Here is an 18804-nt window from a genome sequence, read left to right on the forward strand (position 1 = left end):
AGGGGTTAAGGAAAAATGGCACAGGTCTTGAGATTGTTTCTAGATTTTTGCTGTTATTACACCACGACATCCTCATGGCCAACCCTGCTCCCATCTTCAAAGGCTCTGCACTCTTAAGATGTTTCTGATAGGTGTTGCTAACATGCCCTCCCTAAAGCTGGTGGTACCCATCTGTGTTCCGATTAACACGCCAGGGGAAGGCCGTGTTCCCTTACTCTCGACAGGATAAAGGTATTATGACATCTTTGCAAGTTCATGAAGCAAAGAAACTTCCAGTATCTCATGGCTGTTTGAATTACTATTTCTTTGACTACAGTTAGGTTGAACGTTTTCTCATAACCTATTGGGCCACTGTGTATGTGTATGTGTGTGTAAGAGAGAGACTGTATGTGAATTATTGGTTCATATCCTTTGTCCATTTTTGTACTGAGATGTTCAGTTTTTCTTACTCGTCTCTAAAACCTCTTTATGTAGTAAGGATATTAGCCCTTTGTCATATTACAGCCAGCTGGTCAACTGGCCTTCAGTTTTATGACTTGTGCTGGTTTTGCACGGTTTAAATGTGGACATAAAAAGATCTATCAATGTCTTCCTTGGATACACCTGAAACATTGTAAATCAACTATACTTCAATTTTTAAAAAATGAAAAAGACTCCATGTCTTCCTTGGAGAACTCCCTCTGGCCTTAGGATCAGGCTTAGAAGGGAAGATGGTGATATTTGAGCCCCATGTGGGCAAGCAGCAGGGAGAGAGAGGCAGATGAGGGGGCAGCCGGGGCTGGGGTCTCGCTACTCACAGGGTGTTTTCTGCCTTGTTGATGAGGAGGTACATCTCGTAGAACTTGCCCTGGGGGATGGCTCCATTAGGCACCAGCAGGCTGACCCCTAGGGGGAGAGGGAGGAATCAGCCGGGAGGGGCTGGAGGGAGTCCAGGAGCTTAGAAAAGGGGATGAGGGGGTTGGCTCCAGCTTGGAGCAGGGAGAGAAAGACATCTGAGTTCCCGGTGGTCACCAGCAGTGGTGGGGAGAGGGGACTGGGTGCAAGGAAAGGCCAGGTCACCAACAGCAGAGGGGTCGTCCAGTAACACGGGGGCCTCTGGCATTGCAATGGGGTGTAGGGATGAGGCAAAGACCTTGAGTCTGAAAGCACCAGTGCTAGCTCCAGCCCTAGCTCAGTGGGACACTGGGAAACTGTCAACGGCTGCCTTTGCAACCTGAGATGGGCAGCCCTGTCTTTTCAACAGTACTCTGTAGGTTTGTTGAACTACATACATTCTTTCCCACTTAACAGATGGTGAAACTGAGGTTCAGAGAGTTCCCCTGCCCTAGTAAGGTAAAAGCAGGTCTGGACCCCAGGTCTTCTATTTTATAATCACTTGTCCTCGCTGGGTCTCACTCTTCCCATCTGTGAAGTGAGATCAGAGAAGCCCTGTCTTCAGCTGGGGCTGTCTAGAGGGGACATGCTGAGGCCAGGCTGATGGGCAAGCAGAGCAGAGACCCACCTGTGCCTGGGATGCTGAGCCTCCCGCCCAGGCAGCCAAAGGTGCCGCTGACACTGCTGCCCGGGTCACAGGGGCAGGCCCAGGAGCTGCTGGGAGCCGAGGCTGGCACTGCGCAGGTGCAGGAAGTGGGCGTCCCGGGCAAAATCACCAGGGTATGTGCCTGGTGGCAGGACTCCCAGCAGGTCAGCCCCATCCGCCAGGACAGGCCCAGAGCCAGTGGTGCTGGAGTTGTAGACCTTGATCTTGAGGCTGGGCAGGGGGTCCAGCAGGGGTGAGTTGGTCATGGGGATCTTGTCGGCTGAGTCCTGCAGGGCATACATGGGCCCTCGGTAGATGCCAGCACTGGCTGTGAGGTCCGGAGGCACAGAAGGGTGTAGCAGCTGTGGGTTGTCTGCAGGGGTGGGAGCTATAGTCAGACCCAGCCATGCCTCACTGGCCCGGGCCCACCCTCTGCTCCTGCTGGGGGCCCTTCTCTTGCAAAATCCCACCCAAATAATCAGCTATGTAAGGTTCCATTGCCACCCACAGCAGGAAGCCTGGGGACTTGCCACCTGGGTTACTTCTTTCCTTCCTGCATCTCTCGAAACCATACTCCTTCAGTGATTATTAGAGCAAATTCTAGAAAAACCTCAGGAGGGAGTCAGGAGCCCCTGCTCTGGTCTGGCTGGCTGCCACGCCCCCTGGGTACTCTGCCTGCATCCACCACCCTAGGTGTTCCCAGGTCCTTACTGGGCCTTGCCGTCTTGAAGTTGACTGGGTGGAAGCCGCCAGTGAGGGCGGCAGATGAGTCAGTGATGTCGGTTTCAAAATCTCGGCAGTTGCGACGGTACACCACCACCCCCACCACCATGAGGACAGCCACGACCACGAAGATGGACACCACGAGGCCCACGTACAGCGCCACATCCCCCGAGGACTCCAGGACTGTGGGGACAGGAGGGCTGTGTGAGGAGCAGAGACCCAGGCCCTGGGGGAGCCAGAGAGGCCCATGGTCCCTGGGGAGAGGCAGGGCCTGGGACAGACTGGTGCTGTGCTAGGTTCTAGTCTGAGCCCTGCCAGACAGGCTGGTGACCTCAGGCAAGCCTTGAACTTCTCTGAGCATCCGTCTCTATAAGTAAAATGGTCTAAGCCCCCCTGCCTCGCTGCCCTGCTTCCCTCTTGGTGTGGCAAGGAGAGGCAAAGGGACTCCTGGTCACTCCCAAGAGTTAACCCATTGCTCTCTACCCAGGAGGTGACAGGATCTGTGGCTCAGAGTCACTGGGGCCACAAAGTGTCCTGTCCGAGCTGGCATTTAAACCTAGGGCCTCACGTAGAGCCTGCAGCAACCTCCACAGGACCCAAGGTCCCGGCAAGTAGCTGCTCTGAGCTCACCTTTCATTCTGTGCTGAGGGTGGGAGGCAGAGGTGGAGGTGGAGAATAAGATGCATGGCAATGGGATGGAGAGGAGGGGAGCAGGTGGAGGGGAAGGAAGGGGCTCAGGGAGGCAACCCATGGCTGCTTGCCCCACCACCCCCCTCAACAGGCTGCTGGGCTGGAGGACACCCCTTTCTGCGTGGGGGGCAGGCCAGGCCCCTGCAGGGCCAGAAATAACTCTATACAGCCAGGCAGGAAGGTGTCCGGGTCAAGAGGCAGGGCCTAAAGTAGGGCTGTCTAACAGGACTTTCGATGGTGATGGCGTCTCCCATGCCTGTGCTGTTCCCCCGTGACAGCCACTAGCCATGCCAGGTTAGTAAATAACTAAAACTGCAGCTGGTGTCACTAAGGAAATGAGTTTTTAAGTATGTTTCTTTTTAGCTAAGGTAAATGCGTTTGAAGCCACATGTGGCTTAGTGGCTACCACACTGGACAGCATAGGCAGAGCCAAGATGGCTGCCCTTCCCCCTCGTTTCTTTTAGGAGCTCCAGGAAGCACCTGTCCACTCTCTCCCCTCCCTGGGGGCCCTCGGAGAGGTTTCCCTGCCTGGATTCCCCCAAGCCCCACTCCCCTGGTAGAGGCCTAAGCCTTCAGCAAGGTAGGGCATGGCTCTCAGCCCTGATGTCTGCTTGCTTCCACCTCCTGGCCCCATAGCTTCTCAGCAGCCCTCATTCTTGGGCTGCCCAGGAGAGTTGCCAGAGGAGGTCCCTGGGGCTGGGCTCCCACCTCCCTGGGGGCTCTGGCTCCCCAGGTTTGACTCTGGTCTCCTGACGGCCTTGCTAATCCTGGGGCGGGGGGGGGGGTGTCACTTGCCTGGGGACTTATATCTAATCAGTCACCAGCCTGGCCTCCCTGTGAGACGCACTGAGGGCTTCACTGATGATTTTATAATTCTGGAATGATTTGGAAATTGTGGTCTCATTACCACAGGCCAATCTGCCCAAGTGACTTCCCTGCTCTGGTGCTACTGCAGGGCGGAGCAGCCCCCAGGGGCTGGGCAACAACCCTTCGGGGCTGAGCAGGCCAGTGGTCATCCCAGGGAACCTAGGAGGCCTCAGTTGGCTGCTTGGGGTACAGTAAGGGCATCGGAGGGGACAGGTGTGAGCCTGCCCGCTGGCCCCACCCCAGAGAGGAAAATTGAGGGGGTGAGGCCAAGAGCATCAGCTATGGCCAAATATTTAGGTTCGAATCCTGGCTGGATCCTTGGGTAAGTCCCTTCTCTCTGAGTTCAGTTTCTTCTATAATGAGAGGGTCAGGACAGTGTCTTAGGGCCTTTCTCTCAGCTGAGGGTCTGCCTCTCTGACTGTGATGGAGATCATGCCACGTGCAACTTAAGGTGCTGGGGACCCCATTAAAGGTTGGTGGGGGGCACTTTCAACTCTCTCTGCCCCTTGCCCAGCCCTGCATCCCACCCCCTGGAAAAGCCAGCCAAGGAGAACCAGGGATCCACCCCCAGAGGAAAGAGGACAGCCATGAAATGGGACTTACGGTGGCTTTTGGGGTCACTTAGAGTTTTCTTATCTGTCGAGGGAAATAAAGGGAAAGACAATGACACAGGTGGCAGGGAAAGGGGATAGAGAGGGCGACAGGGAGATGCGCGGATGAGATGACCGTGTGGATGTGGTGGGTGAGCAGGGGCCCTGAGGGGCTACTCCACTGTAGGCTGGGCAGTGGGGGCTGTGGGGGGCCCTTATCCAGCTCCCGGCCCTGCCTTCAGAGGACTCACTCTGCACACACAGCCCGTCAGTGCAGTTCTTGGAGTCGAGCAGGGTCCCGCTGCAGTCTCGGCCCCCGTTCTGGGGCGGGGGCGCCATGCACTCGCGGCTGCGCCAGTGGGCACACTCAGTGCTACAGGCTGACCACTTGCTCCACTCTGTCCAGGCACCATCGACTGTGGGGGCACAGCACAGTTACGCGTGCACAGCAGCGCGCACACACGTGCACGCACACACACACAGCATGGCAGGGAAAGAGGAACCCAAGACACACATGGGCTATCCAAAGAAATCCAGATCGAGTGCCAGTGCAGTCAGGTGCACCAGGTGGGCCAAGAGAGCACGAATAGAAACCTAAGGTCACTCACACAGATACAACCCAGTGCACAAGTGTACACACACAGACCCAAACCCAGGGTGAAAAACACCACATTGTTCACACAGACATGCCTCCAAAGAGGGATAACACAGCCAGACTTGCAAGGACAGACCAACCAATGGGGACACAGAGAGTAAGACATAAGGAGAAAGGACTGTGGCAGGATGGGGGTCCCCAGCCAGGGTGTATCTAGTGGTCAAGGGCAGAGACAAAGGCTCTCTGATCCTGAGTGGCTCTGAGACCCTGGCCTGGGGGCTGACGCTGAGAATGCTCGGCTTGGAGGGCTGAGAGTCCACCCCTCAGACCACAGCTCGGAGCCTCTGCTTCCATCTCTCCCAAAGCCCAGTGCAGAACAAAAAGTCAGAGGTTGGAGCATTCAGACCAGCCTGGTCAGCCAGCTGTGGGCCCCAGGACAAGCACCTTCAGCTTCCCCGATGGGGAGACTGGCTGTCCTGACTCTGGCAGACACCACAGCACAGAAGGTGGGGCTGGGGCTGGCACGGGGCTGGGCATGGGCAGGGTGCCACCCGGCCAGTGGCCCTACCTGGGCACACGGTGGTGCAGGCAGTCTTCTGGAAGGCCTGGCCCTCGCAGAAGGCGCCTCCATTGAGTGGGGCGGGGTTGGTGCAGGTCCGTGTGCGCTTCTGCCAGCCACGGCCACAGCGGTTGGAGCAGGGTGACCACTCTGCCCAGCTGGACCAGCCACCGTTCACTGCAGGGATAATAAGTGTCACCTAGTGGCCTGGATCTTCGCCCCTTGGGACCTCCAAGCCCTATCCCCCAGCCCTGATGAGGCCCCTCTGCTGAGGCTCGGCCCTTCCTAGCTGGGCCCCTCCTACCTGCAGGGCTAGAGACTCACATACCAGTGGGCAGGGCTAGGCTGCATCTATCAGCACCAGAGGGAATTCAGGGGGTTACTGTCTATTCCCCGCCCCATTGTACATGGCAAACGGAGGTCCAGAGAGGGTTGATACTTACCTAGGGTCTCCCGTGAGTGATGGGGGACCCGGAACTGGAACCCAGCACAGGAATCTTTCTAAACCCTCATCCCAGCCATGGCCCTGGCCTGCCCACCCAAGGAGACAGCAGAGAACAGCTCACAGGCCTGGGCAGTGGTTTCTAACTCTGCTAGAACAATAGGTTTGGCCATGGAGATATCGACTAGGCCCTGGCCCAGCCCCGACTCCCAGAGAACTGGGTCTTCCCCTTCAGGGTTAAGCAAGGGCCCTGAGAAGGGGAAGTGCTCCTGGCTGGGGACCCAGGAGTACCTGACTTCACCACGAGCTTTGCTGTGTGACTTTGGTGAAGTCATCTCCCCTCTCTGGGCCTTCTCCTCCTGGTCTGTTCACCAGGGTCCTGCTGTCCTCCCAGGTAGGGCAGGGTCAGGTGGGCTGTATAGCCCCTGGCTCTCCTCCCTCAGCCATGTCCCCCCCAACTCTGGGCCGCACCATAGACGATGATGGTGGCAGTGGTGCTGCGACGTTTGGCCACGATGTTCTTGGCCACGCAGGTGTAGTTGGCTGTATCTGACAGGCGGGCCTGGCGGATGATGAGGTTGTGGTCGATGGTGAGCAGGAAGTTGGTGTCCTGGCTGGGGTCGATGACATCCTCGTTCTTAAGCCATTCCACCTGCAGGAGTGGAGTTGGGAGTTTGAGGGCCCAATGCCTGCTCACCTACACCCCGGGGAGTGGACCCTCTCTGGAGGGGAAGGGAGGCCTGACCATTAACAGGACAGCAGTTCTAGCCATGTCCACCCATGGTGGTGACACGGAGGCAGACATGTGCTGGACACTACAGAACACAGTGGTTAAGGGGACCACCCACCAGCTGGGGGGCCTTGGGAAGGGACTTACACACGGCATTAATTTCATCAACTGTAAGATGGAACCTAATAGCACTGTCCATAAGGCTGTTGTGAGGATGAAGTGAGTTAGTACACGGAAAGTGCGGAGGACGTGCCTGGCTCACCTAAGTACTAACTATGCACATGCCTTCATCATTAACTCTGCAAACCGACTCTCAGCCAGAGTGAGAGGACTGGCAGGTAATTAAGAACATGATCTTAGTTGTGGTATTTATATATATACTACTCAGCCATAAAAAAGAGTAAAATAATGCCATTTGCTGCAACTTGGATGGACCTGGAGATTGTCATTCTAAGTGAAATAAGCCAAAAAAGAAAGAAAAATACCATATGATATCATTTATATGTGGAATCTAAAAAAAAAAAAAGCACAAATGAACTTATTTACAAAACAGAAGCAGACTACAGACATAGAAAACAAACTTATGGTTACTTGGGGGAAGGAGGTGGGAAGGGATAAATTGGGAGTTGGAGATTTGCAGATACTAACTACTATACATAAAATAGATAAACAACAAATTTCTACTGTATAGCACAGGGAACTATATTCAATATCTTGTAGTAACCTATAATAAAAAAATATGAAAAGGAATATATGTATGTATACATATGACTGAAACATTATGCTGTATGCCAGAAACTGACACAACACTTGTAAACTGACTACAAAAAAGAAAAAAAGAACATGCTCCCTAGTCTGGCAGACCTGGGGATACAAATCTCAGCTCCACCACTCACTAGCTGGGTCACCCTGGTGACCGCTTTACCCATCCCAGTGCTGTGTTCCCAGCCGTAGGATGGGATGACAACATCCACCTTGCAGGGTCGCTATGAGGACCAGCACATTGAGTGCTGGGCACACATGGGAGACCCACGAGTGGTAGATAGTACAGAGGGTGTCTGTCAGAACCCATTTCCAGATGGGGGCCTGGGCTGGGGTGGGGGCTAAGTGATTAGAGCAAGGTTCTGAGGTCTGATCCTGAGCTGGAAGCACAGCATCCCATCTTCCCCAATCCCTGATCTACTGGGGTCCTTGGCAGCAAAGCTGAGATGTCTCCCCAGTGCCCTGCCCTGACTCCTGGACCACCAGTGCCAGGAGTCGGAGAGAGGGAGCAGGTCTGGAACACAAGCAGGGCAGTGAGGGGACAGGCGGGCATTGCTCAAGGATGCACAGGCCATGTGGTATGGGAAGGCGTGATCAGCTCATATACACACATTATGAGACATTTTGGTGTCCATAAAACCGGGGCCTTGGGTTCTAGGGTGGGGGAGATAGTGTGTACAGCCACTTCCCTTGCAGGAGACTGAGCCTGGGGCCAGCCCAAGAAACCCAGGGGGTTCCTGCCCCAGCTCTGCCCCATCCCATGGGGTTATGCCTATGGAGGGCACAGCTGGCATCTGGCGTGCACTGAGTTCTATAGAGGTGGTAGTTCCTATCTCTGTCTCTAGCCTCGATATCCCCATCTGTGAAATGGGGAGGGCTCTGGGAGGCTGAGATATCATGGCTGGTGGTATATTCGATGCCTGGCTGGTCTCTGCCATTCCAGCATTCTCCATGTCCTCACTCACCTCAGCCACAGGCACCCCCTCTGGTGGGCGACATTGCAGGAGAACCTCATGGTCCAGGGGCACTTCCTTGCCCAGAGGCTCCTGATCGAAGTTCTTGCGCAGGTCTGGGAAGAAAGAGGGGGGTCCCAAGGCACAGTCAGGGAGGAGGCCAAGTCAGGCAGAGCTGCAGCCTGAAGTGCCCCATTCTAGCCACTGGGTGGCAGTGCACACCGAGGAACAGTTCACAGGGACACCTGGCCTTTACCTGGGGAATTTCTTCTCCAAAGTGGGGTCCTCACCAGGTGGACTTGGGGGACCTGGGTTCCCTCCCTGACTCTGGGATCCTAAACATGTGGCCTGGGATGTGAGGAAGCTAGTACTTCTTTATACAAAGGCAACTGGAAAAGGGCTGTTAGAAATCCTAGGGCCAAAGGTGGCACACGTTCTGGGTCTCCGAGCCTTCTGAGCTGGCATCCCATACTTTGATGTCTGTGTGTGTGCAGTTCTCTCTCCAGGATCCACAGGGAAGGGGAGAGGGCACAGGGGAATGGGGTGGGAGTGTCAGGGTGGCATACATGCAATGCGGACATAGGCCCGGCGACTCTTGGTGGTGCCCGCAGAGCTCCAGGCCACGCACTGGCACCAGTAATCCTCCAGGCCGAACAGTTCTTCCACCTGCTGCCGTGACACCTCGATCTGCACCTCTCGCACCTGCAGGCCTGAGAGGAGAGAGATGCCGTCAGGGGCAGGTCTGAGGATAGGAGACACAGGACACAGCACCATGATCTCTCTCTCCTTTCCAACCACCAAGTCCTGTTGGCTCTTCTCCTAAGTGCCTCTCATTTCCATCTCTTCTGCCTCGAGCCTGGCCCGGGCCACAACTGCAGTTCACCTGGAAATTGCAATGGGAAAAGCTAACCCAAGACCTCTCCTCCATCCAATCCACTTTCCACCCTGCAGCCAGTGTGCTCTTCAAAATGCACAAATAGTATGTCTCCAGTCATCTCAGGGTAGACTGAGATCCTCCACATGGCCTCCAGGTCCTGGACGATCTACCCACTGCATGCTCACTGGGCATCTTCTAGTCCCTCAAGTTCCCCTGGCCTCTTTAGCCACAAGGCCTTTGCACATCCAGCCCCCTGCCTGGAACTCCCTTCTGTCCTTTCTGTGTACAGTGAACTCCCAGTCACCATCAGCTTTGGGCTGGGCCTCACTTCCGGAGGGAAGCCCCCTGATGCTGGCCTACCCCTACCTGCTCTCAAAGTACTGCTCAGCACTCCCACCGCAGCACTGGACACTGATCTGTGCAGTTATCATTCCCTGCCTGGCCTGATTTCCTCATGGCACTGACCATTACCTGGAAATGTATTATTTATTGATGTGTTCATGTGTTAACTGATAGATCTCTTGTAGGAGAATGAGGTGGGGCTTTGCCTGGCACAGACAATGGGCTCAACAAATATGAGGTGAGCATGTGTCCTCTCTCTGCTCTTGGCTCAGGAGCCTGTGGAGCTGGAGCTGGGGGGAGGCACCTCTTCCTGGGAACTCTCAACTCTCAATGGCTCCCTGTCAGGGCCTGAGGGCCTCCCTGGATGACAGGATCCACCAGCCCACAGAGAGGGAATCACTCACTCATCTGCCAATCTTCCCCTGACAAAGTCCTCTATGCAGGAAAGGGACGAACCCTCCTAGATGAGGATGCCCGTCTGAAATTCTTCCCCAAAGCTTGTGGGAGGACTGTGAGGGCTCTTCCTCCGGGAAGCCCTCCCTGACTGCTCCTCAGTCTCAGAATTCCTAAGGCCACTCCCCGTTGCCATTATGTGTCTCAGATCATCCTCTCATGGATGTAGGTGGGTTCTGATAAGCCCCTCGAGGGTGGCATTGTTGTTGAGTGTACAGACTGGGGTACTGTGGCATGGTGACTAAGTGGAGCGCTGGACAGCTAGACAGGTTTGAATCCTTGCCCCACCCTCCCTCCCCAGCTGTGTGATCTTGGCTAAGTTGTTTAGCCTCTCTGAATCTTGGTTCCCTCATTAGAGTAAAACACTCAGGGTAAACTCTCAGTGAGTCATGGCAATTACAGTGCTCAGCCAGGCTGGACACAGAACTACTCTGGTAGCTCCTCTGGATCTCACTCAGCCCCTTCCTTTTACATTTGGAGAAACTGAGGCTCAGAGAGGGTAGGTGGCAGACCCAAAGTCCCACAGCAAGTTGCCAACAGAACCGAGATCAGCTGTCTGGAGTCTTGCGCCAGTTAGAGCTCTGTCCCATAATGTGTGACACCTCTCTGGACCTCTCCCAATGAAGTCATTGCCTTAACTTTCTTGCATCCTGGGGGATGCACTCCCTTATACTAGGAGTCCAGACAGTGAGGAAACCCCTCCTGATGGCCAGGGATCTAAACGGGAAGGGGCAGGGTTTTGCCTTGGGGGAGTACCAGGAGGGAAAAGGCTTCCTGGGAAAGGGGGTGGTGGGCAAGCTCTGCCCACCAGCAGTGGCTGCCTGGAGAGCTTGCTCCACAAGCAATGCTGCACAACCTGGGCAGGAGAGCAGGGACCATCTCAGGGGGTCATCCATTCAGAAGGTTTCAGGAATACCCACAGTTGGACAGATAAACCACCCAGCAGAGAGGAGGACATGGGCCTTTGGTCTCCCAGACTTGAGCCCCAGACTAGGTGTCCCCTCAGCATGACGGCCAAGTGGCAGGCCATGCCTGGACCAGGACACCCAGGGCTGGGCTGCCTGCTTCGACCTGGCATGAGCTAGTGGATAGGCTCGTCCTGCCTCTCCTGGCTCACAGCTGTCATCCTGTGTTTTCTGGGCTTCAGAGAGTGCCAGGAAGGTCTGGGGATGGGGAGCAGGAGGAACCAATCACACTGGTGCCAAGGGTGTGGCCCACTGGACCACTGTCCATTCTTTGTAGCCAATGGGGACAACAGTGCCTGATTTCTAGGGCTGGCAGGGCTTGTGTGACTGGTGGCAGAGAAGTAAGAGCCATGTTGTTACTAATAATTGTAGGGTCTGTGAGGGGCCCAAGCAAGATATACTATCCCCTTTCTCCACAGGGTCAGAGGGGTGCAGGGGGACAGAGAAGTAAGAACAGGTTTCGAGAAAAAAGAGGCCAACAAAAACCCAGAAAGAAGATGGAGAAAATGGGAGTTTACTGAGCATCTGCTGGGTCCTGGCTGTGTTCAATGCTGTGCAGGCACCACATTGTTCCATCTTTACCAAGACCTTTGGTTAACATTCCAGTTTTCAAAGAGAGGAAATGGGGCTCAGAGAAGTTGAGTGACTTCCTCAGGGTCACACAGCCAGAGTTAATGGGGATTTTTTTTTTTCCTTTTAAAAATTCTTTAAAAAAATTTTTTTTTTTAGATTTTGGTTGAGAATGAGACTCCAGATCTAACCTTTTAAATTCTTTAAAAATTTTAGTAAAATATATATAACCTAGAACTTACCATTTTAACCAATTTTTAAGTATACAGCTGAGTGGCATTAAGTATATTCTGGAGTATGGTTCTAAGCCTGAGTGGTTCTGAAATCTGTCAGGTTTCACAGGAAAATAGGAGTTGAAGGTGGAAGAAAGGAGAGTGAGAGAGAGTATGTCAGAGGAGAGACACAGAGAGATAAAGACAGAAGGAAAAAAAGAGACACAAAAAGAGACAGGGATGAGAAGAGAGAGGCAGGAGAGACAAGGAAAGAAGAGAGGGCTGAAAAAAGAGAAAGAAAAGATCAGGGAAGAGAGGGCAAATATGAAGGCAAAGCCAAGGCAGGCTCTGGTGCAAGGGAGCCACCCGGAGCCTGGGGTTGGCTGGGGCTGCCCAACACCGGCCACCCCCGGGCAACCAGCAGTGGGCGGCCCCCTCCCTAGCCTTGGTCTGGGAAAGGCTTTCCACCCTTGCAGGTCCTGTACTGTAAACAGGAGCCGAGCTCTGGGACATGTGAGGAGCCCAGGGCTCTGCCTCCTGCCTAAGGTAGGGGGTGGGGTGGGCCAGGGCCCTGCATTCGTTTCAGAAGGAAGGGGCCTAAAGCTTCCCCCTAGTTTCCCACCTTTCTGCCACTCTCCTCTGTCCCGTGGGACGCGGGCTGCATCCTAGCACCACCTCTATGATTATTTACTGAATATCATTAACCTTTTTTTTAAACCTAAAATGATTGATTACGATGAAGGGAGCATTGCGTCATGATTGTGAACAGAAACAGTATCACTTCCCACAGAGAGGACCTGTGAAACTTAGGATGGTCTAGAATTCTGGTTGGGTGCTGGGGGCAGGGCTGCAAACCGGAGCCAAGACAGAGCCGGCTCCTCTTCCTTAAACAGGGAACACAGCAGGTGCTCGGGGAGTTGGGGTGGAAGAACCCTAGTCCCTGCCTGGACTTGCTCCCTGTTACAATCAAAGGACGGAAGGAAACTGGAAAAGGGAGCGAGTGCTCAGCAAGGAATTCAGCGCTGTTTCACCTGGTCACCCAAAGTCAGGGCACATGGCCAACCCAAGGGGGAATACTGACCCAGGGTCAACTGCAGAGGGGAAACTGAGTCCCAGGGGTCTCGTGGCTATGTGAGGTCTCACACAGAGCCAGGGTGGAGCCAGGCCCAGGATCCTCTGGGCCCAGAGTGACCCGGGGATGCCAGGCGAGTGGGGCGGGCTCACCGGTGGCCTCGTCCAGGCCCTCCTGCATGACATGGTCATTCTGGCTGACCCACTCGCCGTTGCACTTGAAGTAGATCTGGGTGGCGGGGAAGGCACGGCAGCGCAGCTCCACTGGCTTATTCTTCACGATGTAGGCGTCCTGTGGCTCCTGCAGGAAGTGGGGCAGCGGCTCTGCTGGCGCTGACGGGAAGGAGTCCGGGAGCACCTCGCTGCCAGAATCAGAGCCTGCGGAGGGTGGAGGGGTGGGAAGGCTCTGTGAGGCCACAGGCTGGGAGGCCCTGGGTCCCCCTTGGTCCCCTAGAGGCCATGGCAGAGACAGGAGGTGGGGGAGGAGGGAGAACTGCTGGGACACTCGCTGCGACCCAAGCAAGGTCTGGTACTCCCAGGACCTCAGTTTCCTTACTCCACTCTGCTTTTAAAAGGCCGTGTTTTGGAGCCAGTCCCAGCTCTATGATGTTGTGTGATTCTACTTCTTTACAGATGGAGGAGTCAGGGTGGTCCAGGGAGGTGAGGCCATCCATCAGGGCAAAGACACCCCTCCCCAGTGTCCCCTGCACTGGCCCTCTGGGCCTCCCTCCAGTTTCTCATGGTGATGCCACGGTATGTGAAGAGCTGGAAATGGGTCTGAGGCTGGAGCTCAAACCAGGCCAACTCTGCCCCAAAGCCATAGCTGCCCTTTGCAGCCCCAGCTAGCCAGGCTGATGGAAGTGGGGAGACGAGCCAGGACCCACAGGGGCGAGGGGTGGGCTGACGCGGGGTGGCAGCACCAGGCTTGGGCTCCCTGGTGCTCGGTCTCAGTGTGCCTCGTCCTCCGGGAAGCAAGCCCAAGGCAGGTGGCAGCGTGCAAGGCGAGACCACCTTCTCTGCAGACTCCACGCACAGCCTCCCTGCCTCTGGTCTGTGGCTCTGATCCATCTCTTAGCCTTTCTTTTTTCAGCCAAATCCACACCCTCAGCCCTAACGATGAGGACACTTGGGAGGCTGGGAACCCAGGGAGCACTGTGCCCATGGCAATCTCCTCCCTCTAAGGGGCCAAATGGAAACCCTGGCCCCACCCGCCTCCCTGGAAAGAACAGCACCTCAGGAGGTGAGACAAACAGGAAGGGAGAGGGGCCTGGCCACCGCCAGCGCGAGGAGGGAGGGAAACCAGGCCGGGCCAGGATAGTGGTTTACAATCCACTTAGGAAAATTGACTTTCCAATGCCAAGCGCCAAACAATCAGGTGGCTGGGAACAAGCGGTGGGGGGCTTGTCCTCCTCTGCTAACAGCTCTGGGGGAAACAATGAATTAAGCCACAGGGGTGCGCATGTCTGCCCAACCCCTTGCCAGCCTGCCATAGCCCTGTCACTTTCTCAGCGCTCCAGTCCCTCAAGCACAGCTGGGGTCCCCGCAGAGGCCAAGGGTGCAATGTGCTCAGCCCCAGGGAGACCCCTGTGGGCAGAGGGGCCAAGGGGACACCCAGCTCTTCAAGAGCAGAATGAACAAAACGTGCCTGACATGATCAGGCTGCGTCGTCTCCTTGTAAACCAGGAGCTCCTGCTAAGGCTTGGGAGCTCTGAGAAAATGCATGGGTTGTCACTGGCTCCAGGCTCTGGGCCCTGGGTGGGGTGTATATGTGTGACCTGGGGGGAGCTAAGGGGAAGCCAGCAAGAATGGGGAGGGGGTGAATCCAGCTCCATCCAGCATGTTCTGTGTGACCCACGGAGAGCGCTTAACTCTGACCTTGTTACTTCATCTCCGAAGAGGGCAGGGAAGTGAACATTTGTCTCTCTGGGATCTTTTGAGGACAGTATGAGATAAACATGCCTTAGTACCTAGGAGAGGCCTAGGGGGCAGTAGAACAAGTTGCTGCAACAAAATAGCAACTAATGCTTCCCTTGAATTGGCTGCTATGTTTCAGTTACCTAGTTAACTTCCCTAATGCTTGCAACAACTTTGTAAGGTATATTATATTAGTCCCCAGTTTACTGATGGGGAAACAGGCTCAGAGAGGTTAAGCAACTTGCCCAAGGTCACACAGCTAGCAAGAGGCAGGGCCAAGATTTGAACTCAAAAAACCAGACTTATTTGTTTGGGATGTTACCCAGGGCTCCACACTGCCTATCACTGGAGTAGCTTCATAACATTGGGCGTCTCCAGACCTGAGAACCCTAATAAACCCTGACACTGCCTGGATCTCTACAATTGTGGGGGCTCTCTCATCAAAGGGCCAGCAAGGCCGGGACCGTTTTTCTTGTTTCAAAGGTGGGGAAATTGAAGTCCATCCAAATAGGGCAAGTGACTGATGCAAGGTCACCTGGTTAGTGGGCATCTAAACTGAGAACAGCACTGAGGATTCCTGAGGCCAGGCCAGGGCTCCTCCGCACCCACTTCCCTCTGCCAGGCAGGCAGATGCCTTCTCCGTAGGAAAGTTGGCAGCCCCTAGGGTCTGGGAGCGTGGCAGCTGATGGCAAGATGACACAGTGCCCAGAGAGCTGGACATTGGTCTCCCAGTGGCCTGAGAGCTGCTGACTGTGGCCTTCCAACCAGGCAGTTCTAGGGAGAGAAAATTGAGCCCACCTCCCACCACAGCATCCTGTTTCAGTCTCAGGCTTGAGGGATGTAAGGCTTCAGACTCAGACATGCCTGGGTCTGAACCAGCCCTTACTGGCCTCAGACACCTCATCTGTGAAATGGGGGAACTGGGCCTCCTTCTGGGGATGGCGGCCACAAGAGAAGGTGTGCAGGAGCCCGCGGTGCAGCTGCCTGCTTGCTTTACCTTCTAACCACGGCCCCCAGCCTCCAGGTGACGGCCGCCCTGGCTCTCTGTGGCACTGCCGGCTGTATTTATGACTTTGTTTTATAACCCTAATGTGGTGCATTTATAAAGCAGGCGCAGACTCAACTGAGGAAAGTAAACATGGGACATCCATTAGTGCAGGAGGCCCGAGTCTGGAGGGCCCTGGGGCCCCGCCGTCCCTGCCCCACCCCTCCTCTCAGCCCCTGCACCAAGGCTCCCCACCATTCACAGCAGTGCTGGGTGGCTCTCCATAAGATACTGCCCACTTGCCAACATCCCTACCCCTTGGCATCTGAAGGCAGATGGTGACAGGAGACGAGGAAGAAGAATGGAGGGCTGTCCCGAGATTCCTTCCCAGAGGGACCATCGGCAGACTATGTGCTGGTCGGCACAGAGTAGGTGCTCAGGGAGCATAAGTTAAAGGTGTGTGTGCTGGCGGGGGGGAGGGGTCCTACCAGGACCCAGGTAGCAGCTGAGTTGGGCCCCTGCCCTGACCAGGAGACACATCCCCTCCTCCTTGGCTCTGGCTCAGACTTTGGTGGCTGACAAGGCTCTACAGGTGTCCTGGTGAAGGACCACCTGAGTCTGCCTGCCCCTGTGGGGGCCAGCTTGCAGGGAGAAGAATATGAAGTCTTGGGGTTCCTCTGTGCTTTCTCTGCTGGATGCTTTCAGAGGACATTTTATATTAACTCACTGAGCCCTGCAACAATCCTAGACAGAGGTTCCCAAACTTTTTTGGTCTTTAGTGTCTCGGGATTTTTACCAGGTAATTTTTTCTTGGTAATTTTACCCCAGGGCCAAAAGAAATTCCTGGTGATTCTGTTTATTAAGGATTTAGATCTAACCAGCTTACGTACGTGTGTGTGTGTGTGTGTGTGTGTGTGTGTGTGTATCCTAACAACTTGGTAGCCATTTGAAACAATAATACACATAAATTAAAGGAAAAAATAATATTTGTATTCCATTCCTAAATGGCCACAATGAGTTACAATGGGGATGGATGTGCCTGTTGGGCACTGCACAAATTCTCAAATCTTGGAATCACAGTGGACACTGCCACTCCCATTGTTTTGTCTCAAGGTACTCCCAAATGCCAAAATCCCAGCTTTGCTAAGGCATGGTGCCATCTAAAGGAAAGAAGTGTGATCTAATGCTGAAATTGTAAGCTATCTTGAGCTAGTAGTGGTCTCGGTATCTGGTAGCTACCCACTATTGCTGTGTTTCCTTGAAGACTGAAAATATCCCACAGCAGCCCTCTGAAGTTCCTGCAGCACCTGGGGGTGCCTTGGCACACAGTTTGGGAACCACATCCTTGAGTCAGGTACCACTATTATCCTCATACTATTGATGAGGCAACTGAGACCAAGAGAGTTTAAGTAGCGGCCACAGGGCTGTAAAGCGAATACGGAGCAGACCTGGGGGGCACATACAGGCAGCTGGATACTGAGTCTGCCTTCTGAACTGGGAATTGGTGTTTATGTCCACTATTTGCGAGGCGCTTCAAGTATTTCGCCTAATTTACTCCTCGCAAGCCCCAAGGTGGGGGTTATCTTCCCATGGTACAGATGACAACACGGGATATGAAGGGCCCTGCCTGAGGGCACAGGGTCAGTGGGAGGAAGCCAGGCTTGGAGCCATACCTCATGGTCACCTGTCCCCCTGGCTTCACTCCCACTCTCCCCTCTGCTCCATCCTCACAGAGGAGAATAAAACACCTAAGAAGAGGTCCCCTAGGAGGAGAATGCCTCTGCCAGGCAAGATCCGGGTTTCCTGCTGGTGGGAAATGGCCCACATAAAGTGTATTTTTCCAACAGCAGAATTTATTGGAACCTATAGTTGCACAAAAGCAACCTGCCTTTACAGCCACATCCACGAGTGGCCCAGCTGTCCCACGAGGAAGGTCTGAAAGAGGACACATCCCTGCACAGGCCAAACACAGGAAGAGAACCACCGTGGAAGTCCGGAGCCCTGGGCCCACACCCCAGCCGGGGACAGGCATTTCTGTGTGGCCTTGCTCTCTGGCCTCGGGGGTGGGGAAGCCATCTGCAAAATCAGGAAGTTGATGGAGTCAGTCTCGAGCCCTACTCTGATTCTCGCACTTTGAGATTTGAAGATGCCTGATGGGGAATCTGTTCATGTAGGACAGGGCCCTGTTGGGGAGTTTTTGTTTTTTTTTTTTAAACCAAGTGAATTTGCTTAAAGTGGAGTCACATTTCTTGCCATTGTTAGTCCTGGCTCAAAGACCCAGCACCTACTGGTGTCCTGAGGCAAAGTGTGGGGGGAAGCCAGGGAGGGAGGAGGTGGAACTATTTGCTGTTGGGCTCTCCTAACCATGCTCACTCCAGCCTCAGATCAAAAGGACAATCAGTGTCTCTGGTGGGCCCCATTCAAACCCTCACTTTAACTATACCTGCCTATATGAGGTCCCTTGTTAGCCAGTCTCACTTGGATACACTGATATACAGGGATAGAGGTTATTTACTCAAGGGCCATCTCCTACAACATCCCCCATCAACTCCTTATCCAATCTTGACTCACATACCTCCAGGGACAGGGAGCTCACCACTGCCTTCCTCAGCCAGGTTTTCCCTTAGAGCTAACAGAAAAGTCTTCCTTATTTTCAGCTGAAATTTGCTGTCTGAGGTTCCAGCCATCGCTATAATTTTAACCTCTGAGGTTATGCAAAACAGCATGCTTCCTCTTCCCCAAGACAGCGTCCCAGCCTCTGGAGGTTGTGGCCCGTCCTCCCTGGCCTTCTTCTGCATAGCTTTCTCTCAAATATTCTTTCTTTTCAATTTCGAATTTCTACTCTGTCTTTCTTTGAATATTCACGAGACACAGTTTCACACCCCTTTAATACCAAGCTGGCTTCCTCATGGGCAAGTTCCATTTTGCTCCCAGCCCCCTTAAAATGTGGGGAGGGGAGGTGACCAGGGTGGGGTTTGGGGGGTA

At 54.4% G+C, this 18804-nt stretch overlaps 1 protein-coding gene across 1 annotated transcript in view; it reads right to left on the minus strand.

The window, feature by feature from the left end:
• UNC5B (unc-5 netrin receptor B) overlaps positions 1-18804 on the minus strand; it is an 84115-nt gene that overhangs the window by 8992 nt on the left and 56319 nt on the right. Inside the window, 11 exon segments of the mRNA XM_032470170.1 lie at positions 798-885; positions 1502-1568; positions 1570-1892; positions 2231-2425; positions 4403-4435; positions 4641-4805; positions 5553-5720; positions 6457-6637; positions 8443-8546; positions 8997-9140; positions 13074-13298. Coding sequence (XP_032326061.1) covers positions 798-885; positions 1502-1568; positions 1570-1892; positions 2231-2425; positions 4403-4435; positions 4641-4805; positions 5553-5720; positions 6457-6637; positions 8443-8546; positions 8997-9140; positions 13074-13298 — 1693 coding nt within the window.

This window comes from Camelus ferus, chromosome 29, assembly GCF_009834535.1.
Source record: "Camelus ferus isolate YT-003-E chromosome 29, BCGSAC_Cfer_1.0, whole genome shotgun sequence".
Classification (NCBI taxonomy): Eukaryota; Metazoa; Chordata; class Mammalia; order Artiodactyla; family Camelidae; genus Camelus; species Camelus ferus.